At 35.2% G+C, this 26,322-nt stretch overlaps 1 protein-coding gene across 9 annotated transcripts in view; it reads left to right on the top strand.

The window, feature by feature from the left end:
- Positions 1-26,322, top strand: part of LOC100752430 (liprin-alpha-2) — a 438,469-nt gene that overhangs the window by 349,802 nt on the left and 62,345 nt on the right. For all 9 annotated transcript variants that reach the window (XM_035450810.1, XM_035450815.1, XM_035450808.1 and 6 more), the window contains 6 exons: positions 154-245; positions 7,473-7,608; positions 10,051-10,271; positions 14,715-14,952; positions 18,606-18,635; positions 24,998-25,128. In XM_035450810.1, the coding sequence (XP_035306701.1) occupies positions 154-245; positions 7,473-7,608; positions 10,051-10,271; positions 14,715-14,952; positions 18,606-18,635; positions 24,998-25,128 (848 nt within the window). The remainder of the gene's footprint in view (positions 1-153; positions 246-7,472; positions 7,609-10,050; positions 10,272-14,714; positions 14,953-18,605; positions 18,636-24,997; positions 25,129-26,322) is intronic.

Genomic DNA, 26,322 nt, shown 5'->3' with positions numbered 1-26,322 from the left:
GAAAGGTAAGCACAAGTGTATTTTCTGATTATATCCAGTGTTCTTTAATAAAACATAATCATTGTCACTCTTAAATATCCACTTATTCATCACAATTCAATGCTGATATATTTGATGTGACCATCATTTGAGTAACTGCTTTTTGATTTTTAGGAAAGACTAGCAGAAGAAATTGAGAAGTTAAGATCTGAACTTGACCAAATGAAAATGAGAACTGGCTCTCTAATTGAACCCACTATATCAAGGTAATATTAAATTAAATATTATTTTTATCTCAGCAAACATCCATGTAAATTTTCTTATGTTTTCTAAATAAGAGTCTCATATTTCTCAGTAGACACGTCATATTTTAATCTACAAAATTAGTTTCTGAATTTAGAAATAACTTTCTAAGTTGGAAATAATGCAACTTAGATATGCAATCAAAATAGAACTGAAAATCTCTTGTGTAGTATGTACAAGAATGTAGTTACAAGTACATAAACAACTCTTAAATTGATACTGGGAGTATGTATAAAATTTTACATTATTACAACAGGAAATATTAAATTTTTCTTTTTGTTTCCAATAAATTGTTTTTCCCTTTTTATTGAAAATGTGTTTTTTTCTCATGTAATATATCCTAATTATGGTATGGTCTCTTTCCCTTTACTCCTCTCAGTTCTTGTTCCCTCCCATCTGAACCCATCCCTTTTCTGTCTCTAATTAGAAAATAAAAATAGCTATAAGAGAAAAAAAATATGTACTGTAATATAAATATTATAATAATAAAACAAAAACTAATGGCCAGAAAAGGGAAAAACAAACAAACATAAAGAAACCCAAGAAGAGGCACAAGGTATACATACATACATTCATACATACATACATACATACATACATACATACATACATACATAGAACTACCAATAGTTCACACACTTAGGAATCCCATACAAACACTAGACTGGAAGCCAAAATATTGTAAGGAGCAGTGCAGGCCCTGTATATACTACTTCAGTTTTTCTGAGTTCACATATGTATCAATCCTGTTGAGTATAGAGAGGGCATTATTTCCTTAGTGTCCTCAGTCTTCTCTGGTTCTTATTCTCTTTTTCCCTCCTCTTCCATTGAGTTCCCCAAGCCCTTAATGGAGGAGCTTGATGGACACATCCCATTTAGAGCCGAGTATTCCAAGGTTTCTCTCTCTGCATATTGTATGACTGTGGGTCTCTATATTTATTTCCATCTGCTGCAGAAAGAAGTTTCTCTGATGATAGCCAAGCAAGGAACTGGTCTGTGACTGTAACAGAATGTCATTAGAGTCATTTTATTACTAATTCTTTTGGAGAGCAGTAGTGTTTGGTTTTACACTAAGCCAACAGGCTAGCCAGTCTCTGATTCTTGATTACCCAAGCAGCATCAGGTATGGTTTCCATTTCATGATGTGGGCCTTAAGTCAAATCAGATGTTGGTTATCCCCACAAGCTTTGTTCTACCATTGCACTAGCATATCTTGTAGGCAGGTCACCGTTGTTGATCAAAGGTTTTGTAGCTAGGTTGGCAGTTAAAATTTTCTTTTGTAGTATGCAGGTATCTTCTTGTACCAAAGATGATAGAACCTGTGGGTGAAGGCTCTACATAGGCACCAGTTCAGCTCTTCCATGTTTAATGTGTTGTGTAGGTATTATCTTTAGCAATAGGGATTTGCTAAAGATTTGGTGGAAAGCAGCCTTTTTATAGTCTTGGCAACAGCCTGGGTATATATGTATATATGTATATGAAACTTCTACTGTATTAGGTTTCCATACTAACCTTCAAGTGGAACTTAATTAAAGCTGTCATCATATTCCTCATCCCCACATTCACTACCCCTCTTCTCTTGACCAGTACCCCATTTCCATTCATTATAACTATCTATTCTATCTCCATTTCCTATGGAGATGTATCTGTCCCTCCTAGTCCCCTACTCTATACTGATCCTCTGTGGTTCTATAGACTGTAGCTTGGTTATCATTGCCTTAAAAGATAATACCTACATTTAAGTGAATATATACTGTATTTGACTTTCTGGGACTGTGTTACCTCATTCAGGAGACTTTTTTTTTCTAGTTCCATCCATTTATCTGAGAGTTTCATAGTTTTATTATAACTGTTTAGCAATATTCCATTGTGTAAATGTATCACAATTTCTTTAGCCATTCATCTGTTAATGGACCTCTGGATTATTTCCAATTTCTGAGTATTATGAATAGAGCAGTTTTCACAAGTGTCTCTGTGGTAGGATGAAACATTCTTTGATGTATGTCCAAGAATGATATTGCTAGATCCTGAGTAGATAAATTTCTAGCTTTCTGAGGGACCATCATGTTGATTTCCATAGTGTATGTATAAGTCTATGGCCCCACCAGCAATGTATGAGTCTTCCTCTTACTCCATCTTCACCAGCCTGAGCTGTTACTTTTTCCTTTTAGATATTTCTTAGCCATTTGAATTTCTTTTTTTATATTTATGTCTTTTTTCTTTTATTATTATTATTATTATTATTATTATTATTATTAATTCAAGTTAGGGAACAGGCTTGTTTCACATGTAAGTCCCCTCTCCCTCTCCCTCCCCTTACCCCCATTCCTTCTCCCCCACCTCCAACCTACCCCCACCCCATCCACCCACCACTCCCCAGGCAGGGTAGGGCCCCCATTTGAGTTTCTTATTTGAGAATTCTTTGTTTAGATGTGTGCCCATTTTTGATTGGGTTATTTGTTTTATTGATTTCTAGGGTTTTGTTGTTGTTCTTTATACAACTTGGATATTAGCCCTGTATTATATCTATAGTGGGTAAAATTTTTTTCCTTCTTTGTAAACTACCTCCTTGTTTGAATGATGGTGTTCCTTGTTGTATAGAAGTTTCTCAGTTTTATGAGGTTCCAATTATTAATTGTTTATCTTAGTGTCAGTGCTAATGAGGTTCTGTTCAGAAAGTATTTCTTGTACCAATGAGTTCAAGGCTATCACTTTCTCTTCTATAAGGTTTAGTGTAACTGGTTTTATGTTGAGGTCTTTGATCCCTTTGGAGTTGAGTTTTGTGCAAGGTGGTTCAGTATTGATCAATTTGGATTCATGCATGGACACTCATCCATTTTGAGTAATACGTTTTGTTTTTAGATGTTTGTTCCAGAGTTTATTTCTGGCTTCTTTATCAAAATTCAGTTGTGCATTGGTGCATGGATTTATATCTGTGCCTTTAATTTGATTCTATTGATTGAAGTTCTGTTTTTTAATGTGTTCAAGGTAGAAATATGGCAGATCCTTATAGTGACCTAACAAATATCTTCCCATTTTAATCAGTTGAAAATTAATATAGAAACATATGAAAAAGAAGCATTTAGTGAAGTTTAGTCATGCTCACTGTTCTATCAAATCATCATTTAAAAAGACAATAATCAGTTAGTAGATAGATAAATATATATGATGATAGGTAGCTACATTTGACAGTAATATATGTGTAAAATTTAGTTTTTCCCTATGCATATTAAAACATAATGAAATTTATTCAGCTATATACTTTCTAAAAGCTGAATAAAATCATTTGAAACTTTTGTCAAGTATTGCTTTCCAGAACTCCACTTGTTTTTATTTAAGAATATTATCTCCACAAAGGCAAAAATTCATGTTTGTTTGCTAATAAATATGTTCATAGCCCCACAAATCTCTCTGGCCTGTAGTATGCTCTAGGTAAAATGAGTGATCATCTGGGAGTTAACATTTCAAATAACCAGATAAAAACTAAACCAAAACCTTCCTGTAGCATAGGCTGGAAAGATAGCTCAAGATTTTAAGAGCATTTGTTGATCCTGCACAGATGAAGAGAGAGTTCTTGGAAACCAAGTGGTTGCCTAAAACCATCTGTTACTCAAGCTCCAGGAGATTGGACTTCCTCTCCTGATTTCCATTGGTACCAAGCATGCACACGGGGCATATAAATACATGTAGGTGAGACATTCATACACACTCAGTAAAATAAATATCAAAAATTCCCTAAAAAGGCTACTAATCTTTTCAGAGGAACTACAAATTAACACAATATCCAATAGCTGAGCATGTTTAAATTTAGCTTAGTGTGGGAAATATAGTTCTGTGGCCACAGAGATACCCCTCAATCATGTACATCACTAAATTAGTCATATGTGCTCACAAGAATGAGAGAGATAATGGTGGTAATGGTGATGATGATAATGATGATGATAATGATGATGATGACAAAGACATAGAAATATCTGAGATCACATAGAAGTCAATGCATATAACTATTAATGCCTAATCAGCACATCAATTATATTCTAATGTGTCTAAATATCATGGCCATATCTTTTTGTATTAAGTCTCAGAAAGCGTGTTATAAAAATATATAAAACTCTATGTATATAAAGAGGCTTCTTGCTAGCCTGACACCATGGCATTCATATACAGAAAAGGTTTTTGTTTCCATAAAAAACAGTTACTCAGTGAAAAAGGAAGTGGAGACAAAACCATACATGTGAGTCTCTGCATTCCTGGACTTCAGATGGACATGTTTGCTCTTTGGTATGGGAAATCATGTTTCCTATTCATATTTTCACATTGCATTTTCAAATAAGTATGTATAATTAATATATCTAGGTTTTCACACCAGTTTTGCCAATGAATTATTTTAGAAAAGGGTTTTATTGTAGATTGATATTGTAATCATATCACAAGTAAGCATTTATAAATACTGATAGTTACATTGATGACCCTCACAAGTCACTACTTAAAGAAATTAAAGACTTTTAAAATTAAATATTCTACATCCTGACCTATGTTTCCTCCTCCCTCCTCTGCTCCCATTCCCTCCCCCTACCTCCTTTATGCCTCCTACTCTGAATCCATGCCTCCTCTGTTTCTGTTCAGAAAGGGGCAGGCCTCCAATTGGTGTCAGCAAAATATGGCATATCAAATTTAGATAAGGCTAAGCTCTTCTCCTCATATTAAGGTTTGTTAAGGCAACAAAGTATTAGGGAATATGTTTCCAAAAGTCTGCCAAAGTGTCCCAAAGTGTCAGGGACAGGTCCTGCTCTCACTGCCGGGAGTCCCATAGGTAGACCAAAGCATGCAATTGTCTCACATACACAGAAATTTGAAGACAAGTGAATGGAACTTGAAAAAATCACTCTGAGTCAGGTAATGCAGATGCAGAAAGACAACCATGGTAGGTTATCACTCATAAGTTGGTATTAACTATAAAGCAAAGGATAGCCATGCTATGATCTACAGCCCCAAATAGGCTAGGTAACAAGATGGTCCCAAAGGGATACTACTAGCAATAGTAGATAGGTAGCCTGAACTTGCCATCTCCAGCAATCAGGTTAATGAAAGATATTTTTTAAACTTATTTCAACTTGCTAAATCTCTCTAATATATATGCAGAAAATGATTTAAAACTTATAGTGGGAATATAGCTTCCTTTTGACTTTACTAGGAAATGAGCTTTAAAAGTGATAAAAGTAGAGAGGCAAGCAGTAATTTTACACAAAGTTTATGCTGTACCCTTTCAAGATTGGTGTTGACTCATGTTTTCTCTAGAGATCTATTAATCATGCTTTATTTGCCAGATGGAGAAGCACTAGGGCTCCAGTGGTGATGAAAACAGATGTTGTTAAAAGGAAACAGGATAATGCTACCTTGTAGGCTATTGCAAAGATGGAATACCACAAAAACTAAAATAACATGTAGCAATTGGACATTTAAGTTGAAACTCAAAGAATGCTAGACACATATCATTTTAGCAGAAACAATGGCATGTTCAAAGGCTCAGAAATGAAATAAAGTATAAATTATTGAGCGAATTGAATGTCAGTCCATTAATCTGGTTGAGGAAGGGTGGGAACGAGTGAGTAGCTAACATGAATCTGTAAACTAGGAAGTCCCAAACTATAGAGGCCTCAATGGGACATGAAGGTGTCATAAACTGAATCCTGATAGGTGAATTTTGCTATGTTCCATAACTTTTTAAATAGTATAGAACTCAGAGAAAAACAAAGCAAACATGAATGCCATTTTCTTGAATGACAAGTTGTTATGTTAGACACTCCACTTGATGGCCAAAGAAACATTAACTTGATCAGTCATGGTGATACAGACCTAGGATATTTTGATGTAGGTAGTTTGGGGACTACAATTCTATCCTTTCACTCATTGGTTTACTGGAATTGATAAAATATTCATGGTGTAGGAGGTACATATTTCTGGATAAATAATGGTGAGTACAATTTAATTTTTTGTTCATAAAATAGAATGTCTGTCCCAACAGACTAAGACAGAGTTATGCTGTTTCTGAATATGTCTTAGGTTAGTTTACTTTTATATATGACTATTTTAGACAAGTGAACTTTGAGCTCATGTTCATTGCTATAAACACTAAGTTTCATCTATTGGAAGATTGATTCCTTATTTCATTTGATTTAATTAATCATCAGGTAAAACAAGGTCTTCCTTAAGTTGGGTTATCATCTCCCACTACTACAAACAACTAGAGCTCATCTAAACTTTATAAATATTGACAAACATAGAATAAATTTTTATCTCTGATCTCAACAATGTGTTGAGGAAGGGAGTGTCATCAAACAGGACAAGCCAAAAGTTGAACAGAAAGCACCTACTGATGATGAATCTATGATTCCATTTTACAGGACCGCATGAAGTCACTTTTGTTATCATCAACACTATTACAGGAATAAATTGAATTTGCTGTAAATCTATATGCAGACAATGGGCCTGACTATGTTATGATTACGTTGTAGTTTATTACCATGTTTACTGGAAACCAGGGTGGTGGTATTTTTCAATTTTCCACCTATTTCATCTCTAAGCAAATTGAAGCATCAAGTGTGATTACCAAGATTTGTCTTCATCTTGTAAAAATGATTTACCCAAAGCTAAAATCCTAGCTATGTACTGAAATAAGATTATTCACTGTAAAGGAAACATTATACTGTTTCTCTAAATTGGACAACAGAACACTGTAACATAAAAAATATTAGTGAATTTCTCTGTAATTTATAAAACTTAAAAGTTCTGAACTCACAAGTTCATACATTTTTCAGTAAGCACAAAATGAAACATTTACAAATATAGCAATAAATGATTTTACGATATATACAAATGAGTAAAAATTATATAGAATGTCTAGTATCAATGGATCCTGGCTATTAACATTAACATGTTTCATTGTAGTACAACACGGAAAACAGTAAGAAACAGTAAGGTTATAAGTGCAGTATGAAATTAGAAAATGTACCTTACATTCAATGATGAAAATCTACTGCATCATCTGATAGACATGTCCAAGGGAAGGATAAGAATAACACTGTTCTTTCTGAAGGTGTAGTTGCTTGAGAGATTCTGCCTTATCAACAATTTAGAAGCAGGTAGTGATGAGTTTAATTTGTGAGACTCGATATTTTTTTGTTTTCTAGAACGCATTTAGACACCTCGGCTGAGTTGCGGTATTCAGTTGGGTCCCTTGTGGACAGCCAGTCTGATTATAGAACCACTAAAGTAATCCGGAGACCCAGAAGAGGCCGCATGGGTGTTCGAAGAGATGAGCCAAAGGTAATTGTTTTCTCCAGGCATTAGTCATTTTAGCTAAATAAGATGATGCTATTCTAGATAGTGTTTCTACTAGAATAGAATCCTGAATGCCAGCATTAATTTATGTCAGAGTCAAGGATGGAAAATGACTTATTTTGAAATTAATTAATGTAAGGCATCTAATATGTACCAGAAATTTCCTACATGTCTATTTGCCATTATTAATTGTGTGCAATTTTTATACTAATTTTATACTAAGATTTAGACAAAGAAAAATTAAGTGTTCCACAGTACAGAGCTAGCACATTGATTGATTCAAGGTTGGAGTAAGATGTAGGTAATGAGAGATGCCATGTTTTAACCATTATATTATATTGCCTAGCAAATGACATTTGCTAGCTTGGATTCTTGTGCACTGACATTTATATTTTTATGTAAAATTGAGAAAATGTTTTGTTAAAAATTACTATTTTAAAACATAGTTTATATAGACTTTTAAAAGTGCCTGTGTAGTAGTCTTCAAGATAAACTGCTACTCTGGCCTTTTAATCAGTAACTTACTTTGTATTTAATTTGTAAAATTTCATGTGCTCATACTATGTTTACCTCATGATCACCACTGCCTGTCCTTGATCCAACTCCTCCTTTATCCCCTGCCTGTCCCTGGCACAACTCCTCCTACATTCTCAAAGGTATGGATTCTTCTTTATGTAGCAATATTAATTACACACACACATACACACACACACACACACACACACACACACACACACATACACACACACACATATATATATATATATATATATATATATATATATATATATATATATATCTTCTCAAAGCTTGCTGGGCATCATTCCATTATTACAAGAGACCCAGAGTATCTCGTGTTAAGATAGATCACCGCCATTATAGAACACACATTAAACATATAGACCAATCATGTTAAGGACAGTATAAAACAGTATAAAAGAATTAATCTTTTGAGAATTACAGATATGAATACTACATTTACATAATTTCCCATATTCCTTTCCACTCTTCAATTCCCTCTGTACCACTTCCCACTTCTTAAATTCATGCCCTCATAATTATTATTGATATATGTACATACATACATATTTAAAACTCTAACATGCTGAGTTATATGTATATGTTTAGGGGGGAATCTCCTGGAATTGGACAAATTACCAGAAGGCTTGTCCCAAGTGAAAACTAGTTCTCTCTCAGCAGGATTCTTTGCATGTAGCTCTCCATCAAGTGGTGGAGCCTTGTGGGATCTCCCTGACCCATGTTGACATGTCAACTGGTGCTCTACTGTGAAGATCTTGAGGCAACCATATTTTTGAAATCCAGTGGTGCAGTAACATTTTAAATCAATACAGTTCTATAGAGAAGTAACAGAGCTCCTCTATGCCTAAGTATATATTTCTCATATGACCATTTCTATGTATTCAAAATGCTGTTATTTTTCCATTAACAGGCTTTTAACATTTTTGGTTGATAATTGGCATCAATAGTCACACATACACTAATTTATCACAGTAATATCAAACATTTCTGGAATACATGAAAAATATACATGAACAAATAATGACAAGATAGTCTCAGTTCTTATTTTAAGAGAAATAAATTTGTGTCTTTGGTACCAAAATAATTCATAAGAAAAATGATACTTCAGGTCTTTAGTCATTAATCCAGTATGCGACAAAGTGTAATTTTATCTCCCATGAAACTCATTTTGAATGACTGTAGCAGTGAAATTAATTACATTAACAGCATATAATTCTAGGGACAGTTTATTGAGATAACAGTTGACAAAATAATTGATCTATTGGTTACTCAAAATTCTCAAAGGAATTTTTATGTTAACTTAAAAAACACAACTCATGATTGTGTCAAAAGTTCAGTGAGGGTAGAAGTGAACATGAAAATAGACATGAAATTATGTTGTTTTTCAATATTGGAAGTAATATTTTCCTCAAATCTATCAAGTGAATTTTGAGAAGACAATTATTATGCAGTATGCTTCTGTTAATATTTATATACTCATCTTTTCATGAGAAAAGTGTGGATATGACTAATAAGAAATGACAATGCTTGAGCATAAGTGAGAATTGTTATATTTGGAAATCCGGGCCGGGGGCCAGGGAGTGTTGCAAATGTAATATCTTAAAAATAATCACTACCTTGAAAGCTAGTTAAATATAAATCATATGAAAAGTTATCATCTCTGCTCCTACTAAAATATTGATTTAAGTGAGCAATTCATACCAGCTATCTCATAAAATGTCAGGAAATATTTTATTGCACTATTAAATTAAAATATTACTACTTGATATGCATTTTGCTGAGCAGCTAGGAAGGCATGCATGCTTGTTTTGATGTTGCCGCTGTGGTTGTCACTTTTCAGATTTGTTCTTTTAATACGAGTTTCTGACTTGGTCACTTATCATTCAGGTGAAATCTCTTGGGGATCATGAATGGAACAGAACTCAGCAAATTGGAGTACTAGGTGGCCACCCATTTGAAAGTGACACTGAAATGTCTGATATTGATGATGATGACAGAGAAACAATTTTTAGCTCAATGGATCTTCTCTCTCCAAGTGGTCATTCTGATGCTCAGACCCTAGCTATGATGCTACAAGAACAATTGGATGCAATCAACAAAGAAATAAGGTATCAATATGGTGCTTTTAAGAACTTAGATAACCTAAATACTTAAAATATGTTTCTCAAACTATTGGGCTTGGCATCCCCTGGTGCCTTGTTAGACCTGCAGAACATCAGTTTCCTTTATGCCTGTTTTTTAAAAATATGCCTTGTTACAAGACTCATCAAGGTAGGTCACCCTCTTCAAAGAATATACATGAGACATACATAGTGATGGTGTTAAGAATGATATAAAAGAGTAATTTTTATGTTTTGGAAAATTTTACATATTAGTGTTGTATTTATATAATATCCTCTCTTCCCTTCCTTCCTGTAGCTCTTCTTTTGTCACTCCCACTCTGTCTCAATTTCACGGATTCTTTATTAATTTTGAGATATGAATATATGTAGAGACATAGATTTATGAATATAACCTGCTGAGTTCATTTGGTTTGACTCATTGGCATACATGTGTGTATGTATGAACATATATTTGTATGTATATATGTGTGTGTGTGTATATGTGTGTATGTGTATATTGAGTGAGGGTGTGTGTGTGTGTGTGTGTGTGTCTGTATGTGTAGAGATGACTAGTTGGGAATTCATAACTTATTGAAGAACTAGTCCCTGAAAAGGATTGAATCATTTTCTCTCAGCAACTATTAATTGCCTATAGCTCTTCATCTAGGATTGGGATCATGTGACCTTTCTCCTATACCCTTTGGTAAGTCAGTTGGTATTGTAATTTTGGGGGTCTTATTTAGGGAACCATATTTTTGAGATTTCATTGGTGCAAGTTCACTGTCATTTATCAGAGAAACTACCTAACTGACATCCTGATAATGTGTCTCTTAGAATATTTCCTCCTCTCCTCCACAATATCTCCCAAGCCTTAGATGAAGGGGTTGTGTTGTACAGTTGGGACTGTGAAACCCACAGTTAGTTTTTTTCTGCATCTGGATTAGTTGTGACTCTCTGTAATGGTCTCCCATGTGCTGCAAAATTAAGCGCCACTGATGAAGTGGTAAAAGCTATACTTACCTGCGGGTCTTACGATAGTACTTACAAGGCAGTTAGGCATTATACTGCTTTATGAAAGTTAAGTAGTAAGTTCTCCTCTAGGGTCAAGTTTCTCAGCAGCTATTGGTTTGGGATGGGGGAGGTTTGCAATGCCAGACATAAATTCACTCCTGTTGAGAGAGTCTTAAATTCAACTATATGGCTATTACACCTCTTGAGATATCTTGTCTTTCTAATCATTGTTGTTCAGAGGTGTTCCAGCTGGTTAGAACTATTGATTGTTTTCTCCTTTGGTAGCTTGCATAAGTCATTCTAGTACTGTAGTAGCTACCAGGGAAGAGGCTTCAAGATCAATTCCAGCTGAGTTCATTCTAGTACTCTGTCTAAATTGTTTGGCTTTTTAAGAAATTGGATCTAAGCTTCAAGTTTGGAAAGGCAATAAAGAACATCAAAAAGAGCCTATATCGTTTTGAAGCTCTCTTGGCACCTGACCAACAATTTTTCCTACCCTTTTCAAATTTTTTGATAGTCTGTGACTTTTGTTGGGATCACTGTCACTCAAAGTATCCTAACTACTTTTAAATTGTAAAACACACACACACACACACACACACACACACACACACACACAATGCACACAAACACAATTTGAAGCAAACATAAAATAAAATGACTGCCTATGGATTTTAAAACATCCTAGGTGTTATTTTTCTAACACCCTCCCTCTCTGTGGGTTGCTTTCACTTCTCTCTGCCAAGGTAACTCTCCCCCACAATTCTCATTTCCCTCAGTGTCCCTCCAGGTTATATACTCACATCTAAAGTTTTGAAAGCAAGATCCACAAATAAAAAAGCACATGTAATGATTATCTTTCAGAGTCTGGGTTAGATTTCAGGGTTTGGGTTATCTCACTCTATATAACGTGTTCTAGTTTCAACATTTAGCTGAAATTTTCATGTTTTTAATTTTTTTTTGTGGCTCAGAAAATATCTGTGAAGTAAGTTAAAGGGTATTTATTTAAGGGTTTAGATAATTCACACTTCTAATGTATATTTAGATATCTTTCTTCTGAATGGTTGTATCACCACTGTGGGCTACTGTTTCCTCAACCAATAATGATATTAACAATAGTACCCAGCACAAAGGCAAGAAAATGTACAGAACACCCCGATAACAGAGAAAATATCCCTCAGTATTAGATAAGTCATGCAAGATTTTAACAGCTCAGGTTTCTCTGTATATATCATAACAGAGCCATGTCTTCCCTAGGGTCTATTCCCCTTGTAAGGATTCTTGGGGTAAATTTTGGTGTTGTCTACTCAGCTATCTGAGACTTTCCCACAGCAATTCTTTTAGCAGATGCACCAATTTACATTTCCATTAACAGTGAATGAGGGTCCCCCACATTCTGTGCAGCATTTGTTGTCAGTTGTTTTCTTGATCATAGTCACAGTGACTGGGGTAAAATTAAATGCCAATATAGATTTAACTTGTATTTTCCCAAAGCTAAGGATGTCGAGGTTAGAAACTAAAATACACAGAGCTCACTTAAAGGTGTGAAATTGTTTTTTTAAATGTAATCTTGGCCATAATACAATTGAATGCTAATTTCTTGTAATTTTGTTGATGTTTAATGTCATTTTTAAAGCACCATTTCTTTTCATTTAGTACCAGTGAAGCATGGATTAGTTGGCCTAGAAGATTACTAAATTCATGAGTAAGGTTCTGGCAGGGTTTGATTTCTAGTGAAGGTTGTCTTCCTGGCTTGTGGGAAAGGCTAATTGGCAGGTAAATCATGACATAAGTGAGACAAATGAAAGAGAGCAGAAGAGGGATTAACTCTATCAAATTAAGGTCTCATTCTTATGACTTCCGGTGTTTTCATCTGCAAATACAGTAGCAGCCCATGGACCCAGGCTTCTTTGTGATCTTAATACTATGAGTAGAGGGATCTGTCTATTGCATAGTATATGCTAACAATAGTATATATGTACTTCCCAGAAGAACTAGAGATTTGAAAATAAACTACTTACTTAAATAATAGTATAAACTAATACTGATACTTTCATTCTTAGTTACAAATATTAAAATATTTTAGTGACTATCACATGAAAATACAGATTGTTTTTATACTTGTGAATGAACTGCTATAATAAGATTTGTCTTTCAATTTGGCCTACTGTATTCCAAAGTGAAGCCTAGTTTTCCCTAGATTTTTTTGAAAATTAATTAGGGCTGGAGAAATGGCTCAGTGGCTAAGATGTTCTTCCAGTGGCCCAGGGGTTGCTCCTCAGCATCCACATTTCTAGAGGATCTGATGCCCTCTGCTGGCCTCCACAGGCACCAAGCATATGCACAGACATATGTACACACAAAATAAAAATAATTTTCAAAACAACTTAAATTCTTAAATTAAAAAAATACGAGCTACATAAAAAATAAATCTCAAAAAAGTAGTTAATATTCCTTCTAAGTGAAGGTTAAGTTTCCACAAAGTTGTTTTTTGTCTCATAAACAATAGAATCAATCAATAAATTAAATTTTTAATTTTACTTCAAAATATTTCAAAATTAGACATAGGTTTTATATGGGTTTGTTTTAGAAATTAACTACTATTACTTGTATCTGTAAGTCAAAATTTTCATACATACATACTGAAGTTCTTGGTCAATCAGATTGATCAATTGAAATTTCTTCCGATATTTAGGAAGTACATGGACAACTTTTATAATTAATTTGACATACCTTAAATATGAAAGACCTAACATATGTAGATGATAAATGTAATAATTTAATGCCATAACTTCAATATTCTACCTATCGCTTTTTGTACTGGATTTGTATGTGTGTATGTGAGACACAGAGACACACACACACAAAGAGAGAGGGAGAGAGAAAGGGAGAGAGAGACAGAGACAGAGAAGATAGAATATAGATTTGGGCTCTCGTGAAACTCTTTTTGCCACTCAAACTGTCTTTTACCTCATTGTTATACTATATCTCTCTTGTCTTCCAAGAAATGAGATTATAGGCATACACCACCATGCCTGAATTCATTGTTGTTTATTGTTTGGTTTTTTTAAAATTTGGAGCCAATGAAACATAGATGTTTTGTTTTAATTATGAATTATTTCATAGTAGATAAGAAAATGTTTTATAATAACACATTTTATACAGAAGAGATTGTTGAGGTGGAAATTTTCATTGTGCAATTACAGGTGGCAAACTAGAAATTCCAAATACATACCATAATAATTTTAAAGGAATAAAAAAGACTTTTCTTAATCATAGCCAGTAATTCCATGCAATTTAAAATTGTGCCACCTCAAAAGGAAACGGAAAGGATAGATTTGAAGTAAAATTTCACAGTACTTAACTGGATAATTTATGGGGTGAAATCCAATTGCCACTAGCTAACTCATAATGGAAAACAATATTTCTACCTCCTAGGCTAATTCAAGAAGAAAAGGAATCTACGGAATTGCGTGCAGAAGAAATTGAGAACAGAGTGGCTAGTGTAAGCTTGGAAGGCCTGAATTTGGCAAGGGTCCATCCTGGTACGTCCATCACTGCCTCCGTTACAGCGTCATCGCTGGCCAGTTCATCTCCCCCGAGTGGACACTCAACGCCAAAGCTCACACCAAGGAGCCCTGCCAGGGAAATGGACCGCATGGGAGTCATGACCCTGGTAATAATTCTGTATCCAGTAAAACTTGTTATTCGTTCTTTAACTACAAAGTATTTGCTCTCATCCAGTTTTCTCTGCATTTTATTGTCTATTTACCCATGAAAATAATGTGTAAATTTGTTTACCACAACAGCCATTTGTGGTCATTTACCACCGTTCATCATTCGCACAATAGGTTGAGGGTAGCCCTCGACAGTGAGGAAACAATCTCAGAGTCAGTAGGAAGTCAGGGCTTTAAATGTACATCAGAAATTTGAGTGAATTAAACCAGTATCTTTTTGTCAGATAGGAAATACATCAGTACCTTTAAAAATATATCTAATAGAAAAATATGTACAATAATAAATTAAGATATTTTAATATATAATTTCTAGAAAAAACACAAAAAAATGGAAGAATCACTTCTTCAGTATTTATTTTTGTATTTCATATTAACACTTTAATGTTTCCTTTTGGATTTGTTTTCATTTATTGTTACATTGGGATATTTAAGTCAGGAAGTACCCTAGAAAGAATTGAAAGAAAATAAAAGGGTCACATATTAAAATTAATATAAGAAAGCCTCTGGTCAAATTCACTGGATTTTACTGCCCATCATGATGACATGAGGGAAGAGAGCACTTTATTAGTTAAAGACAGAGATAACTTTGAAATCTTGGATAAACTGCCTGTACTAAAAATGGCTAATATATGGAGTAGGTTTTTTCTCAATTCCTTAACTAAAAAGGATATAATGTTTTGTTCTTTACAGTAGTTGAGTAAATTGAAAACACTGCAAAAAATGAGGTAAAATACGGTTTCTTTAATGAAGATTAAAATTATGAAATTACAATTAAAATAAGACAGATTGGTCACAGAAACTAATTGAGCTACAAATAGATAATATACACTGTAAAATATAGCCAGCTATAATAGAGAAAAATTAATGATACCATATTCATTTATGGCCAGAAGACCTTGAATTGACTATGAAAATAAATACTGCCCTTGTCTATATGTGCTTATGACCCCCAATATGAATAGAGAAACTAAATTAGTGTCTAAATTGAACAGAAATTGTTTTTAAACAATGTACAATATAGCTAATAAATTAAAATATTTCATTTTCCAGTTAATTTATATAAATATATGTATGATTTTATGAGTCTAATTTGCATGCATGTATAGAGATACATACATATTCCTCACCATAGGAAAAACAGTCACATAAGTAAGGGAAATACTATTTTATGATCAAAAATTTAAGTTCACCATCATGAAAATTTTTTCATATAGAGAGCTTAGATACTATTTTCTTCTATTTTGAAAATGGGAACTAAAACAAAACTATATATTTCTGGAACACTGCTCCTATTCAAATTCTATAGTTAGGAAATGTCTAAGCAATAAAGTCAACGTAAAATAAAAAGAACTGAAACATTTCCTCCTTCAGATATTTCATTTTCCTTTGTGCACATTAGGAGATTTGATATCTGAAAAGTTTTAAAATTATATAGGAAGAGAACCAAGCAGAGTAACAAGTAACTGATCAGAATTCATCTCAACACAATGCAACTGTAAAGTTTTGGTCGATAAATTACCCAATTGGGTAATTTACTCATTGGGTGCACTGACACCCATTATGTTCTGCTTATTTGGAAATCTAGGGAACATTCCTCTAATCTTATTAACTAAAAATATTAGCATCTTGGCCTTAGGTCCAAATGTAATAAGTACCTTCAAAGTTATTTTCAATGGTTCAGCAAGAAGCTTCAAATACAGAGTACAATTTAGGTAGTACTTAAACCAGGTGTACTTTATCTGTGGTGCTCTTATTTACTTTTACTTTTGTGATAAAGTATATTCTTTTTAAAATATATTTTTAATGTCAATAACATATTGATAATTGTCAATATATTATTTTATCAATTGTTGAGAATTTCAAACAATATATTTTGATCATTTTGACTCATCACTTCTTCCCTACCTACTCCCATATCCACACACTATCTCCAGAACCTCCTGACAACTTTTATCTTTTTTTAACAACCTGTCAAGTTCTATTTGTGATGCCCATATCTTCACAAGAATGGTGTCATCCATTGGATTGTGTTTGACCTATAAGGACAACAGTCCCAAAACATTGGATCTCACTTCCCCAAAAGCACTAGGTGTCCATTGCTCCTCCTGATCCACTCCTCCCATTGGCTTGATTTTATGCAAGTCTTTTGCAGGCAGGCAAGCTCATGAATACAGCGATCTTAGCATATGCAGAAGATATTATTTTCTTCAGCTCTCTCCAAATCCAGGGTCTTTTAATCTTTCAGCCACCCTTCCTCAATAGCCCCTGAGTCTTGTGAAAGAGGTGATACAGATGTCTCTTTTGTGGATGAATCTTTAACTGACACTTGCTGTCTGTTTATTGACCAGTTATGGGTTTTGCATTAACACCCATCTGGTGAGTAAAAGAAATCTCCATTGTGTCTGAGAGTTGCACCAATATATGGATATAGAGATACAGATTTGGAAGGAAGTATAATAAATACTATATTTACTTATCAGAACAATAGTAGTGGGTTTACCCAATGATCAACTAGGTGTTCTTGGCCAGTCATACAATACTTAGTATGCATTTCCTCCTATTCAGTAGTCTAAATATAATTGACAAGTAGTTGGTTACCTCCATAACATTTTCATTACTACTGTACAATTAGGCAAACCCTAACATCCCATCAGTGTTGTAGCTTACAGGGTTTACAAAAGTCAGGATAAATAGTACTTTCTAGTACTCTAAAAGCTAGACAGCATGGAGGAAACTTCCTGTTAGTAACAATCTGATTACTCCAAGTCTTGTGACCAAAATGTTTGGTGTCTTGAGCAACAGATTCTTATTATCAAGTTCTGGTTTAACACTAACAGCAATTGCAGTAATCTTTATACTTTTGGATGTCTTCAGGACATCACCAGCCAACAACTCTTTAAAGGGAAGTATCCCACAGTTGGTACTGGGTTTTACTTGATACCCTATGGCTATCAGAAGAGTATTATTTGGTCTGTAATGTAATTCCTATTAAACTATTCATAGAAATATGTATACATATTTAGGAAACTCATGAAATTCTTTGTTTTGACATGACGTTTTCAAACATCCTTATGTTAGTTATTCTTCCATCACCCCATCCTCTGCTTTCTTTTTCCAACTCCCTGCTACTTCCCTTTATCTGCATCACATCATCTGTCAGCCTTATAATAAGAAAATATTTATGATAACTTAGGTGTGCTATGTTAGTGCATAAGACAATCCTTGAAAAGAAATTAGCAATTTAAATATCTATTCCAGAAAAGCAATGTATGATATCCTGGAAATCTTTACCACTCAACAAAATTCTATTTCTCAATTCACTGTTTTTATAAAGATGTATAATTAGATGTTCTTTAACCTACATAAAATGTTGGAGAAAATAATCTTTTGGAAGTAGTTTATGTTTGAATATTATATATTCAATATTAGGATGATAAAAGGTGTATATTCAGGAAATAATGGAATGAAGAAAAATAAGAGCCAAGTTATAGATAGTAACTAAACTAAATATCATCAGATGGTAATCATTAATTAGTCCTTTTCATGCTTCTCTTTTTTTGTTTTTTGTTTCTCTTATTACTGCCTGTTGCAGCCAAGTGATCTAAGGAAACATCGGAGAAAGGTACTGTACTTTCTACATGTTTATTACTTGAGTAAAGTTTTTTATTATTTAAATAACTTAAAATACTATTGTCCAAATTATTTTTATTAGCATAGAATAAATATTAATGTATTTATGCATTATTGTATTTTAAATATGATCATAAGAGTAAATACTTTTAAAATTACATTGTTTCTGGTTTTTAGGCAAATATTTAGTTCTGAGAATTAACTCAGAAAGCCACCCATGGCAGAGTGTGATATCATAAGGTCAATGTTAGAACAGCACTGGTTGTTTACAATATTTTTCACTATGGATTGCTTTTAATATTGAATTTATTATTACTCAGTGGTGATGAATCAGCAGATCTCAGTACACCTATCCAAAAAATATAACAATTCTTTACCAGTTTCAAAAGAAGAGGGGGCAGGCCCTGGGAGAGCACAGAGGGTAGCCAAGAGGCATGAACAAAATAAAAACACAGCTACCAGGACTCATTTTGAGGTCTCTTTCAGAAAATAAAGAAAAGGCAGGTAAAGCAAGTTTAGGATTAATGAAATGATTGCAGGTAGCTTGGGTGTCTAAAGTCCAGCCCTTGGTAACTTTGGGCAGAGTATCATTACAACAAGAGTATAGCCATCAGTTAAGGAGGATGATTTCCAGCACCATGTCTGAGTTGATAGGTTTTCATAAAAGATTGCCTACAGAGTAATTAACTATCTCTACATATTAGTGAGCCTTGAAAGAAACATAAATCTCTAGATGTCAGGGGGCAACTAGATAGCTCAGCCAGAATAGGTATTTACTATTAAATCTGAAGACCTCAGAACCAACATGGAGGAAGGAAAGCATGAAGAACGAATTCATGCAAGTTGTCCTTTGACCCCGACCAGCACAATGTGGCACACCCAAGACCACACACACACACTCACACACACACACACACACACACACACACACACACAGAGAGAGAGAGAGAGAGAGAGAGAGAGAGAGAGAGAGAGAGAGAGAGAGAGAGAATTTATACAAAGAAAATAATTTGACTGAAATGACTGACCATTTTCTTGAGTCTGGGACAAAATCAAGACACTTGATATGACATGAATGAATGCATTGTGAAAGGTGATGAACTTGATTTGGAGTCACCAAGTACAATCTAATTTGACAAATGAGAAAATCATAACTTTTAGTCACCAGATAGCAGATGGGAAGATTTCAGAGTTACTACAGGCCCTCTGAATTGCAGCCTCTTCCAGGTGAGGCAGCCAGGGACTGTGGAGACAACTCAGCTATTGAGAACACCTACTTCTCTGAGGGGATTGCAATTGGTTTCCATCCCTTACATGGTGTCTCACAAACATCCATAACTCCCTTTCTATAGGATCTAATGATCTCTTCTGGTCTCAGCAGAGAGAAAATGCTCATACACATGAAATAAAAACAAATGAATCATTAATTTTTAAAAGATTTTATTTATTATGTATACAGTGTTCTGTTCTACCTTCATGTGTGCCTGGAGGCCGGAAGAGGGCACCGGATCTCATTATAGATGGTTGAGACCCACCACGTGGCTGCTGGGAATTGAAATCAGGACTCCTGGAAGAGCAGTCAGTGCTCTTAACCTCTGAGCAATCTCTCCAGCCCCAAATCTTTAATTTTTAAAGAAGACTTTTGGTAGTCGCTATATGCTAAAACATCTGAATCCAGAAAATATCATTAACTATTTCCTTACTATGTTTACATGAATTAATGGAAATTTATTTTCTGCTTATTTAGATATGACCTATCTATAGGAATAAATATCTATATATAACTCCATAGTTCATATAGCCATCTATGTGTATAGCTATAGGTATAGAAGACATCGATGACTAGAGAGAGTGTCAACTTAGCACTCACATTTGGCTCTAAATGCTGGAAATGACTTTATGTAGTTCATCTTCTTTTGGCTTTCCACCTGCTGTAAAGGATCTAAGACAATTATGAATTTAGAGAGAAATCTAAGTAAATAGTGTTAAAAATTTGGTCATTTTTTTAGAAACAATTACAGTTTACATATCAATTCCCTAGCCCTTGCATCCTCCCAGGCCCCACACCGACCCCCCCAACACTACTCAAGGATAGTGAGGCCTTCTATGGGGGATCGTGAAAGTCTGTCACATCATTTGGGGGAAGGTCAAGGCCCTCTTCCTTATATATGGGCTGCAATAGTATTACTTCTTATGAAATAGGCTCCCAAAGTCCATTTTTTCACTAGGGATAAACACTGGTTCCACTGTTAGAGGTCCCATAGACTGCCCAGGCCTCCTAGCTGGCACCTACATTCAGAAGTCTTGGTTCAGCCCAAAGCTGTTTCCCCAGCTTTACCACTGGGATTGTTGTGTTCTCTCTAGCTCAGGTAAGCTGGCTCTGTAGGTTTCTCCAGCAAGGTCTTGGCTTCTTTGCTCATCTCTCCTCCCTCCCTACAACTGGATTCTGGGAGTACCACTCAGAGCTGTGGGTTTCTGTTGCTGCTTCTATCAGCTACTGGATGAAGGCTCTAGGATGACAATTAATCATTCGTCATCAATCTCATTATAGAGGAAGGGAATCAAAGGTAGCCTCTCCACTACTGCCTAGATATTTAGTTGGGGTCATCCTTGTGGATCTCTGAACATTTCCCTAGTGCCAGATTTCTCTTTAAACATATACTGGCTCCCTCTATTAAGGTATCTCTTTATTATTTTTATTTAAATTAGAAATAAGCTTCTTTTACATGTCAATTTCAGCTCCCTCTTCCTCCCCTCCTCCCCTGCCCCTCACTGACTCCCTATCCCAACCCATTTCTGCTTCCCAGGGAGGGTGAGGCCTTCCACGAGGGATCTTCAAAGTCTGTCATATCATTTGGAGCAGGGCCTAGACCATCCCCAGTGTGTTTAGGCTGAGAGAGTATCCCTGTATGTGGAGAGGGCTCCCAAAGTTCATTTGTGTACTAGGGGTAAATACTGATCCACCAGTGGCCCCATAGATTGTCCAGACCTCCAAACTGACTTCCTCCTTCTGGGTGTCTGGAACAGTCCTATGGTGGTTTCCCAGCTATCATTCTGGGGCCCACAAGCAACCCCTTGTTAAGGTCAGCTGTTTCTGTGGGTTTTTCCAGTTTGGTTTTTTACCCCTTTGCTCATCACTCCTCCCTCTCTCCAACTGGATTTCAGAGTTCAGCTCAGTGTTTAGCTGTGGGTGTCTGCGTCTGCTTTTGATGCTCTCCTCTATTCATCCCAGTCTCAGTCTTCCTGATCCCTCTTGTTCTCCTCTCCCGTCCTCGTCTCACCTTCTGTTTTTCTTACCTACCTCCCTTCTCTCCAATGCTCGCAATTTGCTCAGGGGTTCTTGTCCCTTTCTCCTTCTTCAAGAGATGATGGGTTTCTCTCTTAGGGTCTTCCTTGTTTCCTCATCTGGTGGTGAGGATTATAGGCTTGAGGTCCTTTGTTCTATGTCTAATATCCATATATGAGTGAGTACATACCATACTTGTCCTTTTGTGACTGGTTTACCTCACTCAGGATGGTTTCATATACTTCCACCTATTTGCCTGTGAGTTTCAAGATTTTGTTGTGTTTTTCCATGAGTAATACTCCATTGTGTAAATGTGCCACATTTTCCCCATCCATTCTTTGGTTGAGGGGTATCTGGGTTGCTTCCACGTTCTGCCTATTACAAATAATGCTGCTATGAATATTGATGAACAGATGTTCTTGTTGTATGAATGTGCATCCTTCGGGTATATGCCTAAGAGTGGAATTGCAGGATCTTGAGGTACACTGATTTCCATTTTCCTGAGAAGCCTGCCATACAGATTTCCAAAGTGGCCCCACAAGTTTGCATTCCCACCAGCAATGGAGGAATGTTCCTCTTTCTCCACAACTTCTCCAGCATAGACTGTCATTGGTGTTTTTGATTTTAGCCATTCTGGCCAGTGTAGGATGGTATTTCTGAGTTGTTTTGAGTTGCAGTTCCCTGATGGCTAAGGATGTTGAGCACTTTCTTAAGTGTCTTTCAGCCATTTTATATTCCTCTATTGAGAATTGTCTATTTAGTTCTGTCCCCACTTTTTAATTGGATTGTTTGGCATTTTTGGTGACTAGCTTATTGAGTTCTTTGTATATTTTGGAAATCAGCCCTCTGTCAGATGTGGGGTTGATGACGGTCTTTTCCTATTCTGTGGGCTGCCACTTTGTCTTGCTGACTGTGTCCTTTGCCTTACAGAAGCTTCTCAGTTTCAGGAGATTCCATTCATTAATTGTTGACCTCAATGTCTGTGCTACTGGTGTTATGTTCAGGAAACAGTCTCCTGTACCAATTCATTCAAGGGTACCTCCCATTTTCTCTTCTAGGAGGTTCATTGTGGCTGGATTTATGTTGAGGTCTTTGATCTATTTTGACTTTAGTTTTGTGCATGGCAATAGATATAGATCTATCTGAAGTCCTCTACATGTCAGCATCCAGTTATGCCAGCACTATTTGTTGAAGATGCTTTCTTTTTTCCATTGTATAATTTTATCTTCTTTGTCAAAAATCAGGTGTTCATAGGTGTGTGGGTTAATATCAGGATTTTCAATTTGATTCCATTGGTCAACCTGTCATTTTTTGTGCTAATACCAAGCTGTTTTCAGGACTATAGCTCTATAATAGAGCTTGAAGTCAGGGATGATGACGCCTCCAGAAGTTCCTTTATTGTACAGGGTTGTTTTGGCTATCCTGGGTTTTTTTCCCATATAAAATTGAGAATTGTTCTTTCAAGGTCTGTGAAGAATTGTGCTGGTATTTTGATAGGGATTGCATTGATTTTGTAGGTTTCTTTTGGTAAGATTGCCATTTTTACTATGTTGATCCTACCTATCTAAAAACATGGGAGATATTTCCATTTTCTGTTATCATTTTTAATTTCATTCTTTAAAGACTCAAAGTTCGGGCCAGGCGTTGGTGTCACATGCCTTTAATCCCAGCGCTCGGGAGGCAGAGGTAGGCGGATCTATGTGAGTTTGTGGTCAGCCTGGTCTCCAGAGTGAGTGCCAGGATAGGTTCCAAAACTACTCAGAGAAACCCTGTCTCAAAAACAAAAACAAAAACAAAACAAAAAAAGACTCAAAGTTCTTGTTATACAGGTCTTTCACTTGTTTGGATGATGTTACCCCAAGGTATTTTTTGTTTGTGGCTATTGCAATGGGTGATGAGTCTCTGATTTCTTTCCCAGCCCATTTATTGTCTGTATATAGTAGGGCTACTGATTTTTTGAGTTAATCAAAATTTGGTCTTATGAGACAAAAGATAGGATGAAAGATTTGGTATAGAAAATTAGTGTCTGCAACAGAATCATGGAAAGAGGACCACTGCCCAAGAACTGCTGGATAGCAGGGTAAATAACTATATATTTGGTTTCATATACATATCAGAATAATTAAGAAAAAGCATTGTTATATCTACTTTGTTAACTGACTGCAAAGCTTTTCTACACCAAGGCCTAGGATACATTTGCATCTGGGGTTTTAGAGAACTGACTCTGGAGAGGGTGTTGTTGATGGAGCATGCCAGTGTATTTTCTATGAAGATGTTTCAGAAAGAAAATTGTGAAGCAGAATTGAATTCTCTTACCAAGAATAATCATAGAAAAGAATTATGATTAGATCATGAAACTGTGAAAATACTAATTGGTATGGAATCTGAACTATGAAAGTTCAGAATATATGCATGTTTAAAATCTTTGATTTTCTCATCATACTGGAGCCATTCTGAAAGCAATTATTGATAAGACTCTTCAGATGGGACCATGCAGTTGAATTTTCAGGGCTCTCCTTGAACTGTAATAGAATTATAATCCAAGGAGGAAAAAGACTGGGAAAAAAACAGCATTAAGTTTCGGGAATGCATGAGGTCTTCATCATATATACCAACCTCTGATTACAGTATAGTCAGTGTAGAAACAAGTAAGGTGTTTCTGCAGAGTACAACTTTAAGTGTATGCTGTGGCCATATAAGAACATGTCCTGTGCATTTCCACAATCATGTGTTAGTAGCTGTATTTCAATAACTTTTATCTCTCTAACCATGTTTTGTTATGCAATGATAAAAATGTGTATCCATGTACTGAGAGAATAACTTTTCATTTATAGATATATGGCATTTTTACTCTCAAGCCATATTTTTCTGTAATTAGTTCATTAGTGTAAAGACATAATATCTTTACTCTTAAGTAGATCACATGCTTACAATAACAACTTGCCTTTGTAAGAAATTTATGCTTGTGTAAGAATTACTCTAGTCCCCTTACCTTAATGATTCTTCTTTTGAGGCAATTTCAGTTGAAATTATAATTAGCTCATTGGATGCACTGCTCCTGTTTCTAGATTGCAGTGGTGGAAGAAGATGGACGGGAGGATAAAGCAACAATTAAATGTGAAACTTCTCCTCCTCCCACACCCAGAGCCATCAGAATGACACACACACTCCCTTCTTCCTACCACAATGATGCCCGGAGGTAAGACTCAAGCAGGGTGCACATTAAATATTTTCCTCCCCAAATTCTTCCTCTTCCATCACTGTTGTCAAATAAACTGTTATATTATTTGTATAAAGATAAGACTCAAAAGATGTTTCAATTGTTAAGATTTCTGACTGCTTTTAGAGAAGGCCAGAGATTGCGTCCCAGCATTTACTTTAGGCAGCTTGTCAATGTCTATACCTCCATCTTCAAGGGATCCAACACCCTCTACTGGCTTCTGCATGCACCTGCACTGGTGCACATGACACACACACATACATACATATTATATATAAAATATGTGTGTAATTAAAAATAAAATTAGTATGTACATAATTTGACTTGAAATATAAATTCATCATCGTCTTTTCCTGCTCTCCCCTTTTCCATTTCTCTTGTGACATGTGAAAATTTCCAACTGTATATCAAAGTTTTACTTTTACGATTACAAGATAACATATTTAGATCTTTGTTTATGTGACCAGGCAATATGCAAATTACTCTTCTATATTTAGAAGACATTTCTCATTATATTTATGACTAGTGATAGATAGCTATAGGATTTCTAGGACAAAACTAAAAATGTGTAGTGTATGATAAGAGAAATTAAGTACTGAAAAATCTATTCCTGGGCTTCTTTTGTTGCATTTCTGTGCTACTGTGCTCATTCTGAGGCCTCAGAAATAAGGCCTTAGCATTGAAATGAACACTAAGCAAAACATTTTTTAAAGGTGGGGAAGCATTTCATATGCCAATAAGATTCTTCATAATGTCCTATCCAAATGGCTAAACTTTTCAAGTTGGTCTCTATAATCAAAAGCATGAATATATCTCAGCATTAAGTTTTCATCTTACACATCAGAATTCTCACTGGTTATCAGTAGCAGCAGCATTTCTAAATACAATTAGCATGACTTAATGATTAACACATCTTCTAATGAGTAGCTGCATGATGTATGGTTTTGAAAGGTGGTTTTTCTGTGCAGACAGGTGTTTCCATGTATTTGATTGGTTTCAATTACTACTTTAAAAATTGTACTTCTTTATTCCTCAATAGTGGAGGATTATTTTTTATTATATGAAAAGCTCTTTCTTAGTAGAGGTTAGAGTGTAGAAACTCAGATTATATTGGATGCATAAACAAAGTTTAAAAGTCATAAAGAGCAGCAAAATATGATGTTATAGCAGTAT

The sequence above is a fragment of the Cricetulus griseus genome (genome assembly GCF_003668045.3).
Source record: "Cricetulus griseus strain 17A/GY chromosome 1 unlocalized genomic scaffold, alternate assembly CriGri-PICRH-1.0 chr1_0, whole genome shotgun sequence".
Taxonomy (NCBI): Eukaryota; Metazoa; Chordata; class Mammalia; order Rodentia; family Cricetidae; genus Cricetulus; species Cricetulus griseus.
Note: the sequence above shows the minus strand (reverse complement) of the source record. Positions and strands in the feature narration are given on the sequence as shown.